Source organism: Enoplosus armatus, chromosome 16, assembly GCF_043641665.1.
Source record: "Enoplosus armatus isolate fEnoArm2 chromosome 16, fEnoArm2.hap1, whole genome shotgun sequence".
Classification (NCBI taxonomy): domain Eukaryota; kingdom Metazoa; phylum Chordata; class Actinopteri; order Centrarchiformes; family Enoplosidae; genus Enoplosus; species Enoplosus armatus.
Window position 1 is genome coordinate 6,123,871 of NC_092195.1, and position 16,776 is coordinate 6,140,646.

General features: G+C 43.9%; 2 protein-coding genes across 2 annotated transcripts in view; one reads left to right on the top strand and one right to left on the bottom strand.

Annotated features, from left to right (window-relative positions):
• Positions 1-671: 671 nt before the first annotated feature.
• yars1 (tyrosyl-tRNA synthetase 1) lies at positions 672-5,790 on the top strand. The gene is made up of 14 exons (XM_070921770.1): positions 672-719; positions 1,287-1,356; positions 1,444-1,590; positions 1,702-1,877; positions 2,011-2,140; positions 2,425-2,505; positions 2,849-2,941; positions 3,037-3,172; positions 3,284-3,369; positions 3,491-3,626; positions 3,802-3,899; positions 4,029-4,222; positions 4,316-4,457; positions 4,639-5,790. The coding sequence occupies exons 2-14, from the start codon at positions 1,300-1,302 to the stop codon at positions 4,747-4,749; spliced, it is 1,587 nt and encodes a 528-aa protein (XP_070777871.1). The 5' UTR covers positions 672-719; positions 1,287-1,299; the 3' UTR covers positions 4,750-5,790.
• Positions 5,597-16,776, bottom strand: part of nhsl3 (NHS like 3) — a 33,194-nt gene continuing 22,014 nt past the window's right edge. The window contains exons 2-9 of the mRNA XM_070921769.1: positions 12,854-13,012; positions 12,544-12,587; positions 12,298-12,436; positions 11,601-11,708; positions 11,338-11,504; positions 11,029-11,229; positions 7,393-10,882; positions 5,597-6,884 (exon numbers count right to left, since the gene is read on the bottom strand). Coding sequence (XP_070777870.1) covers positions 6,844-6,884; positions 7,393-10,882; positions 11,029-11,229; positions 11,338-11,504; positions 11,601-11,708; positions 12,298-12,436; positions 12,544-12,587; positions 12,854-13,012 — 4,349 coding nt within the window. The 3' untranslated portion in view covers positions 5,597-6,843. The remainder of the gene's footprint in view (positions 6,885-7,392; positions 10,883-11,028; positions 11,230-11,337; positions 11,505-11,600; positions 11,709-12,297; positions 12,437-12,543; positions 12,588-12,853; positions 13,013-16,776) is intronic.

A 16,776-nucleotide genomic window follows, 5' to 3' on the forward strand; every position in this document is an offset into this window, starting at 1 on the left:
ATACACCAATTGCTTATAGTCAAAGCTTTTCTATGAAAAGGGATGATGGAGACAGAAATGTGATATAGTGGGTGGGAAAGCATTTGCTTCAGCAGGAGGACAGAAAGGGACAATTTACACAATATGAAAATAAAACACATTTTTAGGACACAGTATGTCTACAGGAGGTAATAATTATTGTCAAAAGCCTGAGAGGCAAAGCTGGATTACCAACTAGGCTAACCAGACAACTGCCATAGGACCCTAGACTCTCAAGGGCTCCAAAGTTGCATATCATTTGATTAATTGCTAAACGTAATAGGGATTTGCAACAGTAAGGTACAATGTCAATTTAGGTGGGTCCTGCATTGTTATGTACTCATCTTGCCTTGTCTTTTAGAAGGACCCAATGTCAAAATGTAGTGTTGTAAGACTTTAATTACCTGTGCTTACATGGCGCATACATTGAGAAAAATACAGTTAATTCACTCTGAGCACAGAAAATGTGCAAGACTCAGTAGAGCTGGACGATAAAAAAAAAGCAAAATTTTTGCCTGCATCTGAAGCAATCGAGTGCAGACTGCAGAGCCTATTACAGTCTGCACTCGATTGCTTTCCCCTGGAGTTTAACGTGAGTCGATCGCAGACTTGATGCCATCGCTGATGCAACACACTGACAGCTCCACCACGTAGCCGGCTTTTCTCACCCACGGCTCATTGTAAGAAGACAAGGTTCTGAGGTGAGTCAAGTGGCTTTACAGTCTGCTTTATGATAGACTGATATTTCTGTCAGATAAACTGAAAATATAGGTGCTAAATTGGTCGCAGTTTTAACCGAAACACCACCGGAGCTAGATAACGTTAGCTGCACATGGTTTTGTTGCTAGCTAGCTAGCTAAATAGCCCTAGCTTGCTCATTCATTATCATCGCGACGTTAAAGGTGAGCTGGCCAGTAAGGTAGATGGCATATGGAGCAAATTGGGGATTTAATTGTAAAAACATTGCTAACTTCAGCCAGTGTCTCCCCATCCAGTGTTGTCTAAATACTCCAGGCTCCAAGTCAGTCAGTTTAACGTCAACATCACCTTTCTCAGTGGCTAACTTACCCGGATAGAGCATACATAATACGTTTAATACATTCGCCATGAAGGAAATTAGTTAAGATGCAGATTATTTTTTCATGAAATGTTTCACAAGGGCAACATTATACAGAAAGCGATTTAATAGAGTTTGAACCCATATATGCTCTAGAGAGACTGCTGCCATGAATTCATAACAATGCTTAAACTCCTATCTTCCAAGTCAGAAGGCCCTGCACCATGGCAGATCAGCTAAGCCCGGATGAGAAGTTCCACCTCATTACCAGGAACCTTCAGGTGGGACATGCAAACAAACGTATATTCACAGCGACTCAAGTCCCCCAGTAGCTTGGTCTCATTAATATCTTGAACGTGTGCATGCAGGAGTTCCTTGGGGAGGAGAAGCTGAAGCAGGTTCTTCAGGAGAGAGAGCTGAAGGTGTACTGGGGCACAGCCACCACTGGCAAACCCCACGTAGCTTACTTTGTCCCAATGTCCAAGATAGCAGACTTCCTCAAGGCTGGATGTGAGGTATGTAGGTCTCATTGAGCATCATGTCTGTCGTTAAATAGTTTGATTTTATCTGTACTCTGTGCGAAATCAAAGTTGTGCTTACCAGTAGTTTCTTCTTCTTTTCCTCAGGTCACTATTCTGTTTGCAGACTTGCATGCCTACCTAGACAACATGAAAGCCCCTTGGGAGCTGCTGGAGCTCAGGGTGAAGTACTATGAACAGGTCATCAAGGCCATGTTGGAGAGCATTGGTGTGCCTCTGGATAAACTCAAGTTTGTCAAAGGAACTGACTACCAGCTCAGCAGGTCAGTTGTGCTGCCGGCACTCTGAGACTGTCTTAATATGCATTTGTTTAACTTTACATTCTTCAAAACAGACTTTGTAGCCACAGCCTATACTAAAACTAATGTTTTAGGTCTGTATTTTCATGTTTCTCAGAGAGTACACTCTGGATGTGTACCGTCTGTCCTCCATGGTGACAGAGCATGATGCTAAGAAGGCTGGAGCTGAGGTCGTCAAACAGGTGGAGCATCCCCTGCTGAGTGGTCTGCTCTACCCTGGACTGCAGGTAATAACACTGTTCTAGATGGAGAAGAAACTGCCAGACTCATTACACTGCGACTAAGGAGTGGTTACTCTGGATCTCCTAACAACCCTGATGATAAGATGAACTACAGTTATTACTGTGATTACAGCTAAATGTCTACATATGGTGATATATAAATACTACAAATAAAAGCTGTTTTTAAAGTAGAGCAGCTAGTGGATGTGATCCTGAGTGCACCCTCACATCTTGAACTCTTTAGAACTTGTCGTATTGGAGTAGTAAATGAGATTTCTATTTGTCCTCAGGCTCTGGATGAGGAGTACCTCAAGGTGGACGCTCAGTTTGGAGGAGTTGACCAGAGGAAGATTTTCACTCTGGCAGAGAAGGTACCATCTCCCTCCTTCTTTGTACATTAATTTCATCCCTTCACCTTCTCTCTTCCCTACATTACTGACCTCCTCTGTCATTTTCAACACAAACCTTATCCCTTAAGCTCTTGTGGAACGTGATGATTAGTTTAGGAGTTGCTGTGAGTTTGTTGATAGCACATGGCTAAGTTATTTGTTCTAGCACTCTGCATTAGGGTTCAGGTCTTGACATAAAAACAAAATAGAAATGATTATAGAAATGATGAACTATGGATGTCACAGCAGGGTGATTCCATGAACCAGTTTTCAGAAATGAAATATGAAATATATAATGTGACTGTGGTCTTTCATTTGTCTCCAGTACTTGCCCTCTCTTGGCTATGCCAAGCGCGCCCATCTGATGAACCCGATGGTACCAGGACTGACAGGGTCCAAGATGAGCTCCTCAGAAGAGGTATGTCACAGTTAAACAAAATAAGCCAAGATTTGTGTGAACATTTTCTTCTAATGCTTGGTGGTCAGTCGTAACATTATATCTTTTGGCTGCAGGAGTCAAAGATTGACTTACTGGACTCCAAAGAAGATGTGAAGAAGAAGCTGAAGAAGGCTTTCTGTGAGCCAGGCAACATCCAGAACAATGGAGTTCTCTCCTTTGTTAAATACGTCCTCTTCCCTCTACGTGGAGGTAGAATCCCCACCCCTCCCGAAATTCCTTCTGTTGTCTTGGCTTCAGACTTTTCCTCCACTCATATAAAGAATATAAAATTAGTTGATAATTGGGATCATTGTGTTTCAGAGTTCTGTATCAAAAGAGACGCAAAGTGGGGTGGAGACAAAATCTACACTGCGTTTGAAGAAGTGGAGAAGGACTTTTCTGAGGAGGTAAAGTATGGACACACTGGTTGATTTGAAGAATAATAATAATAAGTATTGAAGTATTGAAAAATGTTTAATTTTCCCCTCGTGCTCTGGTTTAACCATCAGTAATCTCTGACCTTGTCAGATCGTCCATCCAGGAGACCTGAAGGCCTCAGTGGAAGTAGCACTAAACCAACTGCTGGAGCCAATCAGAAAGAAGTTTGAGTCGCCTGAGCTCCGCAAACTTACCAACTCTGCCTACCCCAACCCCTCAAAGACGAGTCAGTATTTTACCCACCGTCATCACTGTGTCTTTGCTCTCTCACGTCATTAATTCTGTTCATCTAAATGTAGCGGCTTGGCTAGTTCTGCATAAAATGAGATGTCAATTAGCTTCATGTGTTGCTATTGTTTGTGTGTGATCAGAAGGAGCAGGAAAGGGTGCCAAGGCAGGAGGAGCAGGAGGAGGAGGAGGAGGAGGAGGTGGGGAGGACGATGAGCTGGCCCCCTGCAGACTGGACATCAGGGTGGGCAAGATCATCAGTGTGGAGAAGGTAGGACGTCAAGATCATCGCTTGATACCTGATCATCTACTTCAGATGATGTGTGTCGAGATGATTCCACTTGTATTACAGCCCTCTTTCTCTGTGTTCACATGGGTTTCTGTGTTGTCCAAATTCCAGCATCCAGATGCTGATTCGCTGTACCTGGAGAAGATTGACGTGGGGGAGCCGGAGCCAAGGACGGTAGTCAGCGGCCTGGTGGCCTATATTTCACAGGAGGACTTACAGGACAGAATGGTGTTGGTGCTGTGCAATCTGAAACCCCAGAAGATGCGAGGGATTGAGTCTCAAGCCATGCTGCTGTGTGCCTCTATGTGAGTGTTATTTCTGTTTTGCACAAACACACGGCACATCCCTCAGCTTCATTTTTAGATTTCCTCTACTCTCTCTGATTGGTTGATTTCTAGTGAAGGGGAGCCCAGGCGAGTGGAGCCCCTGGACCCTCCAGAGGGGTCGTCGCCAGGAGAAGGGGTCTTTGTCGAAGGATATGAGACGGGCAAACCAGACGACAGACTCAACCCAAAGAAGAAGGTGTGGGAGAAACTACAGGTATGTTTCAGTCAGATTTTATCGTTACTCTGTTCAAAAAGACTAATGCAGTAAATTCCAGTAATGTTCTTTCTTCAAAATCCAAAATTAAAAAATATGAACCAATGTGTTGCAGTTAGCATAAAATTCCTCGGATAGACTATATGTACATAATGATTGTATTATTATTCTGTCTCCCCAGGTGGACCTGAAGATATCAGACGAGTGTGTAGCTCAGTGGAAAGACAAGCAGCTGATGACCAAACTAGGACAGATCACATGTAAGACACTCAAAGGAGGCAACATCAGTTAGATACACGTATGTTACATTCACCACCGAAGCTGCTCCTGCCGGCCACATTACAAGAAGAATACTCCTTAACAAATCGCCATGGCAACAAAGGTCAAACTTCATCTGGATGTTTTCTTGGAGAATGATGGGACATTGATGCTAAAAGTCTCAGATACTTTGGACTGGCTTAGACAAATTCTGTTTCCTTGCTTTGACTTCATTAGAAAAAAATGTGTAATTCCTAAAATCACAAGAGCCATGTTCTACAAAACTTATGTAACTAATCAACCTATGATTCGTTACTGTTTCTCTTATTTGCCAGTGGTTGTTTGGTGTTCATAACGCACTTAAAGGTACAAATACAATATGACAGAGTTTCTGTAAAAGAGACATACTGCTACTCAGACAATGGATTACTTTCTTTAATGTTGCAGTTCCTGGTAGTAGCTGACAAGGAATCTCAGGTGTTTAAAAAGGGACTTAATGTTTCACTACTTTTTGGGGTTGAAATTGCACTGTGTTGCCTTCATGGTAAATGTCAGGGCGGTGGCCAATCTGCCAAACTTAATTAACAAGAATGGTTTTATGGGTTTCAGACATCACATGTATATAAAAATCAATATGTCATGTATTGTAAGACATTGGACATTTGCATTGGGTCTAGTGTTGTCCAGGAATCAATATCTGAACATTTACTGTCATAATCAAATAATGCATAATCTCTAATACGAAATAAAGGCTGGGTAAAATTCTGTGGTTTGCAGAAATTGAATACATTGGTGTTAGATCAGAGATACCGTATGTGTAAAGTAACCACATTTAGGTGTCTGTGCCAATCCTAAAAGAAAGAATGCAGGGAGCGTTATTTTTAATACACTTAAATTTTATTTATAGAAGTAATAACTGTACATAAGTCTTTATAATCATCCAGATGTAGATTTGTGACCCATTACGAAGAGTCATTATAATTCATTCACCAATGATTTTGCTGGGGGAAAGCATTTTGTGCAAATAGTGATGAGCTGGATTTTCCACCGAAAAGGCTTGGGCCGAGGTTTTAGATACAGGACATTTAATAAAAACACTGACCTCACACTAAGTCTACTCCAGTGTATCAATCACCCAGGGCCAGTCGTCACACCCATAGCCCTAAAAGTGGTTTTCAGATGAAATAGATTCTTAAATATTTCATATTTGGTAGGAAAAGGTGACTGACAGTGCTACAAGTGGCAACAACCACACATGAATAAATAGGATACTTAGTTACTGTTTTCCTAAAAGATTTCTCAGAATGTGTTGGGCTGACCTTTACTAAACCCAAGAAGAGGTTGTGCAGATTGCGTAGAAGCATCTAATTGACATTTTAGCAGTTGATGTAATCAGATGCTTTTCTGTGTAAAGTCTTACTGGTTTATCATCTGTAGCTTTACAAAATGCCTGTCTTAATTGACAAAATATCTTCCTCTTATTCTTGTGAGTATGCAGCATCCCTTTTTCTCACATACTATTCCAGATATATCTATCCACACAGTGAAAAGCAGGACTGAGTGTATTTAGTTTTTACTCAAATCTTTAAGCAAACAAAGTGTTGTTGATTTGTCCTGTAGTGGATGCCATTGTCAGCCTTTTCTGACAACTGCTTAAATCCATCCATGACAGTTATGTATTATATTACAACAGGGAAAAAAGACTTAACAGACAGTAAAACTTTGTACAGAAATGCTTTGTCAAGACAAATCCTTCTATCTGAGCTGCAGTGACCACTACCTAATTCTACCTCTGGGAGGCGATCTCACACAAGCCAAATATTTACAGTTCAGTCAATGTACACCATTTCATCCTGAGGGGCCTTAATAAGAGATAAACTATAGCTTAGAAAAATACTCCAGAATAAAGCTATCATAAGAAATTGGGAGCGACACATTTTTTGCATAAATATGTAGGAAGGCCATTACAGGCTAAGGCTTTTGGAGGAGACTTAACACACACAACACTCTGATAGTTGTTATATGTCTCTCAGTAATGTCAGTCCATGCTGTGAGTCGGCTTTTTACTTGCTTGTAGTCTTTGCTTGTTCCTCTGGCATGGCCCTTAGTTAATCATCACAAAGCTCTTTCAAAACAGTGTTTCAATTGTGTCGGCTGTCACTCTTGTAGCTGAAGAGGGGAGACAAGAGGAGGTTAGACATTATGGCATCAACATAATACAGTTACAGGAACACACGTAATGACTATTCTGTCCTAATCTAATTCAGTTACTGAGACATGATCATGAGCTTCAGGTTAAGGCTGATGGGAGCACATGCTTGCACATTTGACTGGAAAAAGCTGTAGGCAAGTCAGCAGCATTTGTATTGTGTTTGTGCGGAAGGGGCCTTGTGTGTGCTCTTGTTGGTATGAAGACCAAAAAATATGCTGTTTAAGGTAATGTTCAACTGCTTGGCTGTTGAAGATCATGGTAATGATAGGATTTGCATTCTTCTTTTTAATGACGAGAGTGGCACGTTAGCTATTGATGTATGCAATCACTGAATCATCCTTAATGAGTTTATACAGTCAGTAGCAGTACACTGAAACACACTGATGAAGGCAGTGGCCATCCTTCATGATTTTTGCAAAGATAATGACAGAAAATCATGATTATGAATAATGTTGCTGCTCTTACTTGTTGTCTCAGGAGGTGTTATTCCACTCATATGTTGCACTCCTCCTATTCCGTTTCCTTCAACACTGAAGCCCATCTTTGCTGAACAAGCAGGAAGATTTTGGGAAGGACTGATGCTCCCGTGGGCTGGTTTCTTAGCTACTGGTGGAGGAACTTTGTCGGACTTCACCCCACCATTGGAGAAAGCGGCAGCCTTTGATTGGTCAGACACCTGCATGAGTTCAGCCGCCAAGCTTTGCTTCAGACTTGCCTGAGCTTCAGGGGAGGAGGCAGCTGCAGTGTCTATGACAACCTTTTTTGCACTTCTAGAGAAGATAAAGCTGGCGGTAGAGGCTGGGGACTTGTGCATGTCACATCCATCAGGTGATTTCAGGGACAGAGCTCCTTGTTCACTGACACAGCTGTAAGTGGATGATCTCACTCCCAGGCGGGATGGAAGACCATCTCTTGAAGACATGGCTGCAGTTTTCATACGTATGGCTTCCTGCAAGCGCATGGAAGGGGTGTTCAGTGTCACAGAGGATGTTTTTACTGTCTGAGGGGGAGATTTTAGTGACAAAGACTTGCGAATGGGCTTCTGTGGAATGTTTTGAGGTCCTGGGATTGAGACCGGGCAATTCTCCTGAACTGGAGTTCCGTGGTTTGTTGACTTGTCCTCTGATGGAGCTTTCACCTGATCTTCAGTCATGTTGACTGATCTGAGACGAACCATCTGAAGCAGGGAGGGGGTGACTAGAGGTATGTTAGCATCCTCTTTGGGAATGGGTGCACTTTTGTGGCGGGAAAGGAGCTCTTTGCTCCTGGCGTCTCGATTTGCTACACTGGGCTGCCTTCTGAAATTAACCCCATGGGTTAGATTCTCTACTGGTAAAGGGGGTGCTACTGGGACTGTAATTGGAGGTTGGGCACTGATGAGAGGCTCAGAGAGTGACTGATCTTCAATGTTCAGAGAGTCTCGCCTCAGGAAACTGCTCGGAGGAACTAAAGCTGAGATTGATACCGGGTTCTCTGCTCTTGTAATAGGTGGCAAAGGAGGTGCCTCCACTGGTGGAGGTTGGACACTGTCTGAAACTGGTCTGCAAGAAATCTCATCACAGATGTTAGCTTTTGAAACTTGCATGACAACCTCTGGTTTGGTATCAGTTACTGTTTGAGGAACAGCAGGGGAAAAATCTGGAATTTGTCCACGTACAGATGTCCCAGCTTCACTTGAATCCTCAATTGTCTCTCCAACTTCCTCTGTCGGTCTTGTTGAGACATCCATCTCTGTGATACAACTTTCCATCACATTTGGCACACTGTCTGTCACAAAGGGTGGAGGAGGTGGAGGAAAGTCAACCTCATCTCCTCCATCAAAGACTGAGTCCCCTTCCATAGGGGGTGGAGGAGGTGGCCAGCAAGACTCTACAACATGGATCTCCTCCTGTACCCTCTGTAATTCATCTGGTGGCATAGATACAGATGAAGGAGGTGTCTTTCTTAATGGAGGAGGTGTAGGGTGGTATGCTGGGGGAGGGGTAGGTGGTGGTGAGGCTTTACTAATTTTGGGGACCTCTACATAAAGTGTTGGCATTGATGTGACCTCACTTTTGTCCATCTCATTCTCACACTTATCAACTATAACTGTAACCCCATTCTGTGAGGAGGTTGTATGGTTCTCAACAGGTAAATTAACTTCTGTCGTGGCACTGCTACTCATTTTCTTTTGCTGTCTATCCACTGAGTGCTCTGTTGACACAGATTCCTCACTGTGCAGTGCTGTCATGGGTTTCTTCATGACAGGAGGGGGATCTTTCTTCTGAGTTGTCTCTTGACTCTTGGGGTCCTTCACTACAGGGCTACTACTCTGCTCTTGTTTCGGAACATCTGCACTTTCTTCCATTCTCTCTTGTTCGGTACCTGGACATTCCCTATTGTCCAGCTCCCTGTGAACACCTGCAGGACCTGCTACGAACAGTGTTTCAGGATTTGCTTTGCTTTCGGACAATTCTAAAAGAGATTTGTCTATAGTTTGTTTTTCAACTAAAACTTGCGTTTCTTTGCTGGCTTCAGTCTGAGTTCCTGCTTGTTTAACTGTGCAGTCCTGTATCTGTGCTGGTTTCTGGGTAACTTTGCTAACATTAGGGCAAGGCCCACACAGGAGCTCAAAGGAGTGTCTGTTGTGAACCCATGTCTCTGGAGGAGGGGGACATGGTGCTTTGACTTTGGGAGGTGGTGGGATGTTCAACAGTTCTCTAACTTCAACTCTCAAAGCTGATGAATTGTTATTCAGTGTGAGTTCTTTTGCAGTGGGTGGAGAGCCCTCTGGAGGCAGAGTAGGGGTATATGTGGAAACATCGGGATTGACATGCTCAGATGTACCAGATGAGAGAGAGGTAAGAGAGGAAGAAGGAGAAGCTGCTGAGGATGAGGCCCGAGACACAGATCTCTCTGGTTTGACCGGTTTCTTCTTCTGTTTGTCAGGGGAGGTTGGGGAGATCCCTTTTGGGGAAAGTGTCGGAGTGCCACTCTGACTTGAGTAGCCACTGGAAGGGGACATGGTCCGTTCAAATTTCCCCCCTTCTGAGGGAGTTTTTTGAGGGGAGGAACTGATGGATTCTGGCTGAGGCTCTTTTGCTCCTCTCACCTCATTGGAAGAGGCCTGTGTGGGGCTCAAAGGACTGGAGGAAGCATCTAGAGAGCTGGACCCAGTAGAGATCAATACAGGGCTGGGGATCTTACTGGTATCTGATTTTATCACATCCATAACTATAATATTTTCTGTGGCTTTTGCCACCTCTCCAGACACAGAGTCATCGAGTTCTCTGCTATCCACCAGAACCCTGGAATTGCTCTTGATCTTATTACTATGCAGAGAGTTGGTTCTCCGTGGAGGTGCCGGGGGTTGCTTGGTCTTCATTACCGATAGACTACGAGTGAAATTCTGTTTGGTCTTTGCATCCGCAGCAGCAGCCACTGACCCTGAAACACCAGACTCAGATCCTTGACCTGATAAAACATTTTCACTTTTACTGCTGGGGCTGCTAATCATGCTAACTGAGCTACGGAGACTGACGAGGTCTTGGTCCCCACTAGACTGCTCTGTCTGGCTTTCCTGCCCATTTAGACGCACTCTCTGTGAGTTACCACTTCGTGTGCTACCCTTAGAGGATACAGGGGAAGAGTTTGAAATAATAGTCTTTGAAGACTGTGACTCGCTCCAGTTCGACCCTGAAGCCGTTGAGGGCAGTGTGGAATTGTTGTGGAAGTTCTCAGTCTGGGAACCATCACCATCTGATCTTCTGGACAACAAAGGACTGACTGATGAGTCCCCAGATGCCAGGCTGCTTTTGCTTACAGTGCGGACACTACCGACTTGATTTACACTGCTGCCACGCGCCCGGCTGCTGCTGCGGTCAATCTCTATGACTTCAATTGAGGCTGGCAAGACCGCATTAGGGATGATTGTAGACAAATAGGTGGCCTGAGGAGACATTGACATCACTGGGCCCTAGAAAAAAACACAGAAATAGGAATTTCATGGCTAAATTCCACAAATGGTCAAGACAGAATCAGGTAAGATACTAAAGACTGAAGTTTCAGAAAACTAACTTGAATTTTAAAGCCATATCCTTAACTAACTGATTTCATTCTTACCTGGGGCTCCTGGAGGAAGCTAAACATCGTTGAAGGAGTGAAGGAGGAGGAAGTAGTCATGCCAGGTACTGCAAGGGACTTTGGTCTCAGGGTGGAGGTGGGGCAGAGATAGGAGCCAAAGCCCGGGTGGTTGAAGGGCTGCTCGTCTTGGTACATTTCCCGAAGGTGCTTCCTCAGCAGCTGTTCACCTCTGGATGCCTGCTTAGGAGTAGAGACAGGGCCATTCTTAAGTGATAAAACAAAACAAAACCTGTAATGTATGTTAAAAACCATTCTGAATTCATTCATTCTTTCTGGAGAACCCTTTACCTCCAGCTCTGAAAGGTGCACCCTCGCTCCCTCCTTATTCGCTACTGGAGTCCCTCCATCAACCGTAGGAATGATAACAACACCTGATTGGCTGTTTCTGACCTGTCCATCGAGATTAAGGGGCTGGGTAGAAACAAGCTGCTGGAAGGTTGAGTTTCTGTGCAATGCTGGGAATGGGGCAGATGTCACACTTTCAATAACATGTTTACCACCAAGGATACATGATGTCTATAGGTTTAGCAAGGATGATGGTGTTCACATACCAAGCTCTTTCTGGACCTGGTTGGGAATACCCATGATGGTGGTCCTCCTGCTCCTCTTCCTGCTCTTATCTAATCTTTTTACTGGATTCAAAGGTTTGAATGTTGAACCTGAGAGACAGAGGAAAAACCTATTACAGTAACTGAATTTGAGGAGCATTATTTTTGCTATGAAAAAACTATATTTGGCACTGAAACCGAGTAAAGTATATTGGAAAACTGGCTTTTTCAGAGGATTTTACAAAGGATGTTTGAAATATGGATCAGAATACCAATCACACTTTCTTTGTGCACACACAGATAGGCACACACACACACACACACACACACACAGAACGGCATACTTTGCCTTCCAGCTGTGATATGCAGAGGCAGCCGCAGTGCTGTCTTCAGATGCTTAGAACTTTTGAGTAACCGAAAAAAGCTTCAGCTGCATTTGTGTGTGTCAAGTTCATTTTACTTTGATTTCACACTACAACTGCAGAGGCACCAACCAGCTGGGAATGAGACGTGCATGCTAAGTAAGTACACGCCTATGTCTCCTTATGAAGCAGTAAACCCAGAAACAAAGCTGAAACTGCTTTCACAGGCACAAACACTATGATTATTAGCCCCTATTTCCCGAAGATGAATGAGATATGGATGCTTCCTTTCCAAGTCTCTCCCTAAACACACACATACAAATAGAGCAGTCGTTTACCTTGGCGGGTGAGCACAGGCCTAGTTGACACAGCAGAGGTGAGTGTGGTATCAGTACTCCCGGTGGTGGATCTCGACTCTGGAGAGCCACCTCCGTCCTTGGAGCTGATGTCCTGCTCTGGATGCACAGTGTCTGTGGACTGCAGGGGATACATACACACAGCAGTATTTAGTTAGGTGGCATTCTTCGTGTGTAGGAAGTGAAGGAAAAACGATATGTTATCCACAGGGCTTTTGGGGCACTTACAGCAACGCTCTCATCGTCAGGAAAGTTCACTCCATTCTTGTGTTCTGTGTGAACCAAATAGATAAGGATCAGAGACAGAACCTGAATACTGTCAAACTCTATACACAATCACACACTCTTATGCCTTCATTAAGTCAGGTAGTACTTACTATAATGCACTATAGTACAATATGTCATTAAATATTGTGGGTAAGCTTTATTTAGATGGGTTTACATTTATTGGAAAACCCAGTACATGGGTACAATATATGCCAGTAAGTGTCTACTGAATGAACTAATACGTTTTCATATTTATAGTGATGCGTCTGACCTTCCTGCTGCAGTATCTTGAGCCCTTCCTGGGCCTCAGTGTGGAGGTCCTCCAGGTACTGTGGCCGGCTGCCCTCAATGAAAACATTCTCCTGGTAGTGCTGAGAGGTCGTGTAGTGGACGGTCAACCTCTTCTGGTCTTCATTCCCCTTTGGACCAGCTGTTGGGATGGTGGGAAAAGAAAGGGTCAGGGAAAACAGAGAAGAAGAATTATTGTAATTTAACTGTAAATAGGCTGGAATGGGTACCAGGCTAACACTGATCTTAAATGTCATTCAACAGCAGTTTGTTACACTTCCCTCTAATTACTGTGTATCTAACATTTTGCCCCTTTTTCTCTTTGGACCAAATACACCACACTCAATTCTGAAATATATCAGCTTTCTCCAAGCCATTTAAACCGTACTTTCCACTGAGAAGCTATCCCACAGGTGCTTCCTTAGCCTCTTAGGATACAAACATCAACACATGCAAACAGACTCAACAGGTGCGACGTTTATCAGCTTTACAGTGAATCCTCTGCACCTCCACCTGGCGCAAATGTGTTTATTGGTGCACCTTTGACGCAGCACACTCTTCAAATCTCCTCAGCCAAGCAGTTTGGTGGGCAGACGCCCGAGCCTGACCAGACTCTCAACAGTAAACTATTGCCTGGATAATCTCCTGCAGGATCTCTCTTCCTCGTTAGTCCATGCAGGAATAGATAATCTGGATTGTCCGCATGTGGACCCCCTACTTGGGGACCTCCTGCGTGGGAACTGGAGCGGGCTCTTCCTTCAGGATGGCTTTACTCAATGTCAAAGGACAGCCAAAAACAGTGGAGACTGAACAGAAAAAAAACAGCCAGCTTTAGTCCAGTTATACTAAACTACAGTATTAGGGTTTTGCAGAATTGTAAAGACCGAACCGATGCATTTGTTTAGGTTGGGCACTATTTTATTCTAGAGGGCATAATTGCAAATAGGCAAGGGAAGACAAATGATGAGAAGAAAGCGTGTAATTGTGAGAATTGTTTGCTTATTAATATTTTATTATTACTTAGTTTTTTGTCTATTATGACTGTGTGTGTGTGTGTGTGTGTGTGTGTGTTGCTTTTGGCTGTGTGGGCTATGTAAGTTATATAAGTTGTGTATTGTCAGTTATTAGCTAATCAAAGGTCAATGTGAGGTGTCCGCTTTCCCTCCTTTGTCACTTTCAACACTGTGTCTCTCAGTCTCGCCTGGTTAGGTGACACTGTGCGAGTGTGGATGTACATACTGTACATGTTTGTGTGTGTGCAAGGGAACAGACACCCCTACCTACCCCTATCCTCCCACATTCACACAGGTGAGGCAGCCCAGACACAATGCCCTCGCCTGTGTGTGGCTGTGGGAAATCTCAGGTCATTGTGAACCTGATTGAGACTGTCTGATGCAATCCAAGTAACAGAGACACATTTCAGTACAAAATGGCCACAGCAGAGTGCATATTACTCACATTTAAAGTGTTGTGCTCTAACTAGCAGTTGTGAGTAATTGGAAAAGCAGAGCTCCATGAGATTCCACCAGACCCCAGCAGGAGGTTTAGGGCTTTCAGTCGATTTAGACGATCGTCGAAAAAGTCAGTTAAGCCCTTTATCTCATTAGACAGGACCCCCAAATTGCCTTCAAAGCTAATTCTTGCGTGCCAGTGTATTTGTGTTTGTGTGCGTGAGACAGAGAGACAGTGACCAGCGCACAAAATCAGCAGTTATCATCACATTTTTCATGTCACTAACCCATCATCTCATAACCTGAACCGTGCAACACAAACTTTTTAGGGTATGTTAAGTATTAGCAAAAGGTCAGCTTAACTCCATACGCCTCAATCAAAGCAAAGTTAAAGAGTATTACTGCCGTATAAACCAGCGTTCATTTCTGTCAGCAGCCGTAAAGTCAAAGCCACAGCCTGCCAAAATTCCTCCATGTGAGTCAGCACTCACCCTTCTTCTTGAAGACAGACAGCAGAGAGTGGATGCTCTTCCTCAAGTAGACCACCATGCCTACAGCAGCGCCATAGCAGATGCAAAATCAAAATATTTGTGGTGGAGATAAGCAGAGTCCAGCAAGTCCTCTCTCTGTCACTGGTGAGCAAAATCAGTTTGTTTTTAGATCCAGATGAACTCTGAGGATAGAGCAATTGACAGCAGTTTGTCAGCGAGTGACTGTAGATGGCCTGTTGTCAGAGTGAGAGGCTCTCTCTTCCTTCAGCAGAGTGTCTGAGTGACTTGGGAAGGACAAGTGCACAATAAGATCTGCTTCCAGCCAGGCAGCCTGTCCCAGCTGCCTTATCCCTGTGTCTGATACCCTCCTCCCTTCCCCCCTCTGCTCTCTCTCCCTCGCTATTTTGCTCTGTCGCTCACACTGGCTCTCTCCATTGCGATTCCCTCTCTATTGTCAAATGAAGACCCCCCCCCACCCCCCACCAGCAAAACGGCTGTCAAAGTTTGGCTTTCAGCAGGCATCCACCCCCACTTCACTCAATATAGACCGGCACGTGTGATTGTGTATATGCAGCGCACACGCCACACATGTGAATCCCCAGTTCAACATGTTGAAGCCTGAAGAGATAAAACTATCTGAGCAAAACGTGAGAATTAGTGAAAAATCGAACAAAAATAAGTGTAATTTTGTGTAGCAGGAAGGTTTTTCCCTTTTAACGACCACTTTTTTAAGGGTTTATTGGGTTTACATTGAGTTTGTACTGTTTTCAAAGCTATTGTCAATATGTGTGTTCAATATGAACATTTCACAGGGTATCTTGGTGTGAAACAGCCCCTTGATAATTACTGAAATAACATGAAAATTAAAACACATTGTAATGACTAAAACAACTTAAATGAAAAGATTCTTAATTCAAAATGCATAGATGTAAACTGCCTTCATAACCAAATATATGTATAATAAATATAAATTATCTTTAGACAGATATGTAATAATTTAGACACATTTTACTTTAAATTAAAGACATTCTCTGCAGTGTGCAGCACCGGAGGCATTCCTCTTGTGTTTATTGTTGTCAATTCCAATTGTGGCCTTAATAAAAGCTAAAATTACACCATAATCTTTGATATATTTCAGGGTTATATGGTTCTATTTGCTGTTGTCCTTTCCCTAATGAAAGCCTTCAGCATCATGTATCTGTCTGAGGTTCTGTCTCATTATCTAAGGGCTACAGGGGCCACGTATGACAGTAGAGGTTGTGTCCTCACAGTGAAAGGCTTAACAACAACCATTTGAATGTACTGAAATGTCTTACCCTCTTCTGTATCACTGCACCACTTTTCTCCACTGCCCCCTTCCCTCCCTCTGTCTCTGCCAATCCTCCTCCTTCACATCTTTCTTCTTCTCTGCCTTTCTCTTCCTGTCTGCCCCCTTTGCCTTATAGCCACAGAGGTCTAGTTGGAGTTATAAATAGCTGGCACAGCCTCCGTTCATCATCGCAGCTCTAATGGCAATGTGTGTGGGGACGGGTTTCTATGCGCCTACTAATGTTTCCTGACAAACTGCAGAGGGTATGAAATACAACACGGCTACAGGGGGGAAAAAAACTTAAAACGCTGATTCTGTGCCAAACAAACAACCAGTGCTGTGTTCCAGGATTATTTCCCCACTTTAGAAGCAGCACTTTGGTCCACTTGCCCTCTGAATGGATGTTTATTCCCAATAAAGTGCCCCAGCAGGGGGCTACAGCTGGCCCATACACCCGCACCAGCTGGAGGGTAGTAACACAATCACCTTCATCCATACATCCACCATCCCTCCTCACTCAGGCACCAACTCAGAACTCCTAGCACTGGGAAATTGGTGGGGATACTAAGCTTCCCCAGTGAAGAAATCTCCACCCCAGTGTCCAGGGTCAGACTGCCTGGCCCGGGGTGTTGGCGGTGGTACAGCCTCGACTTGA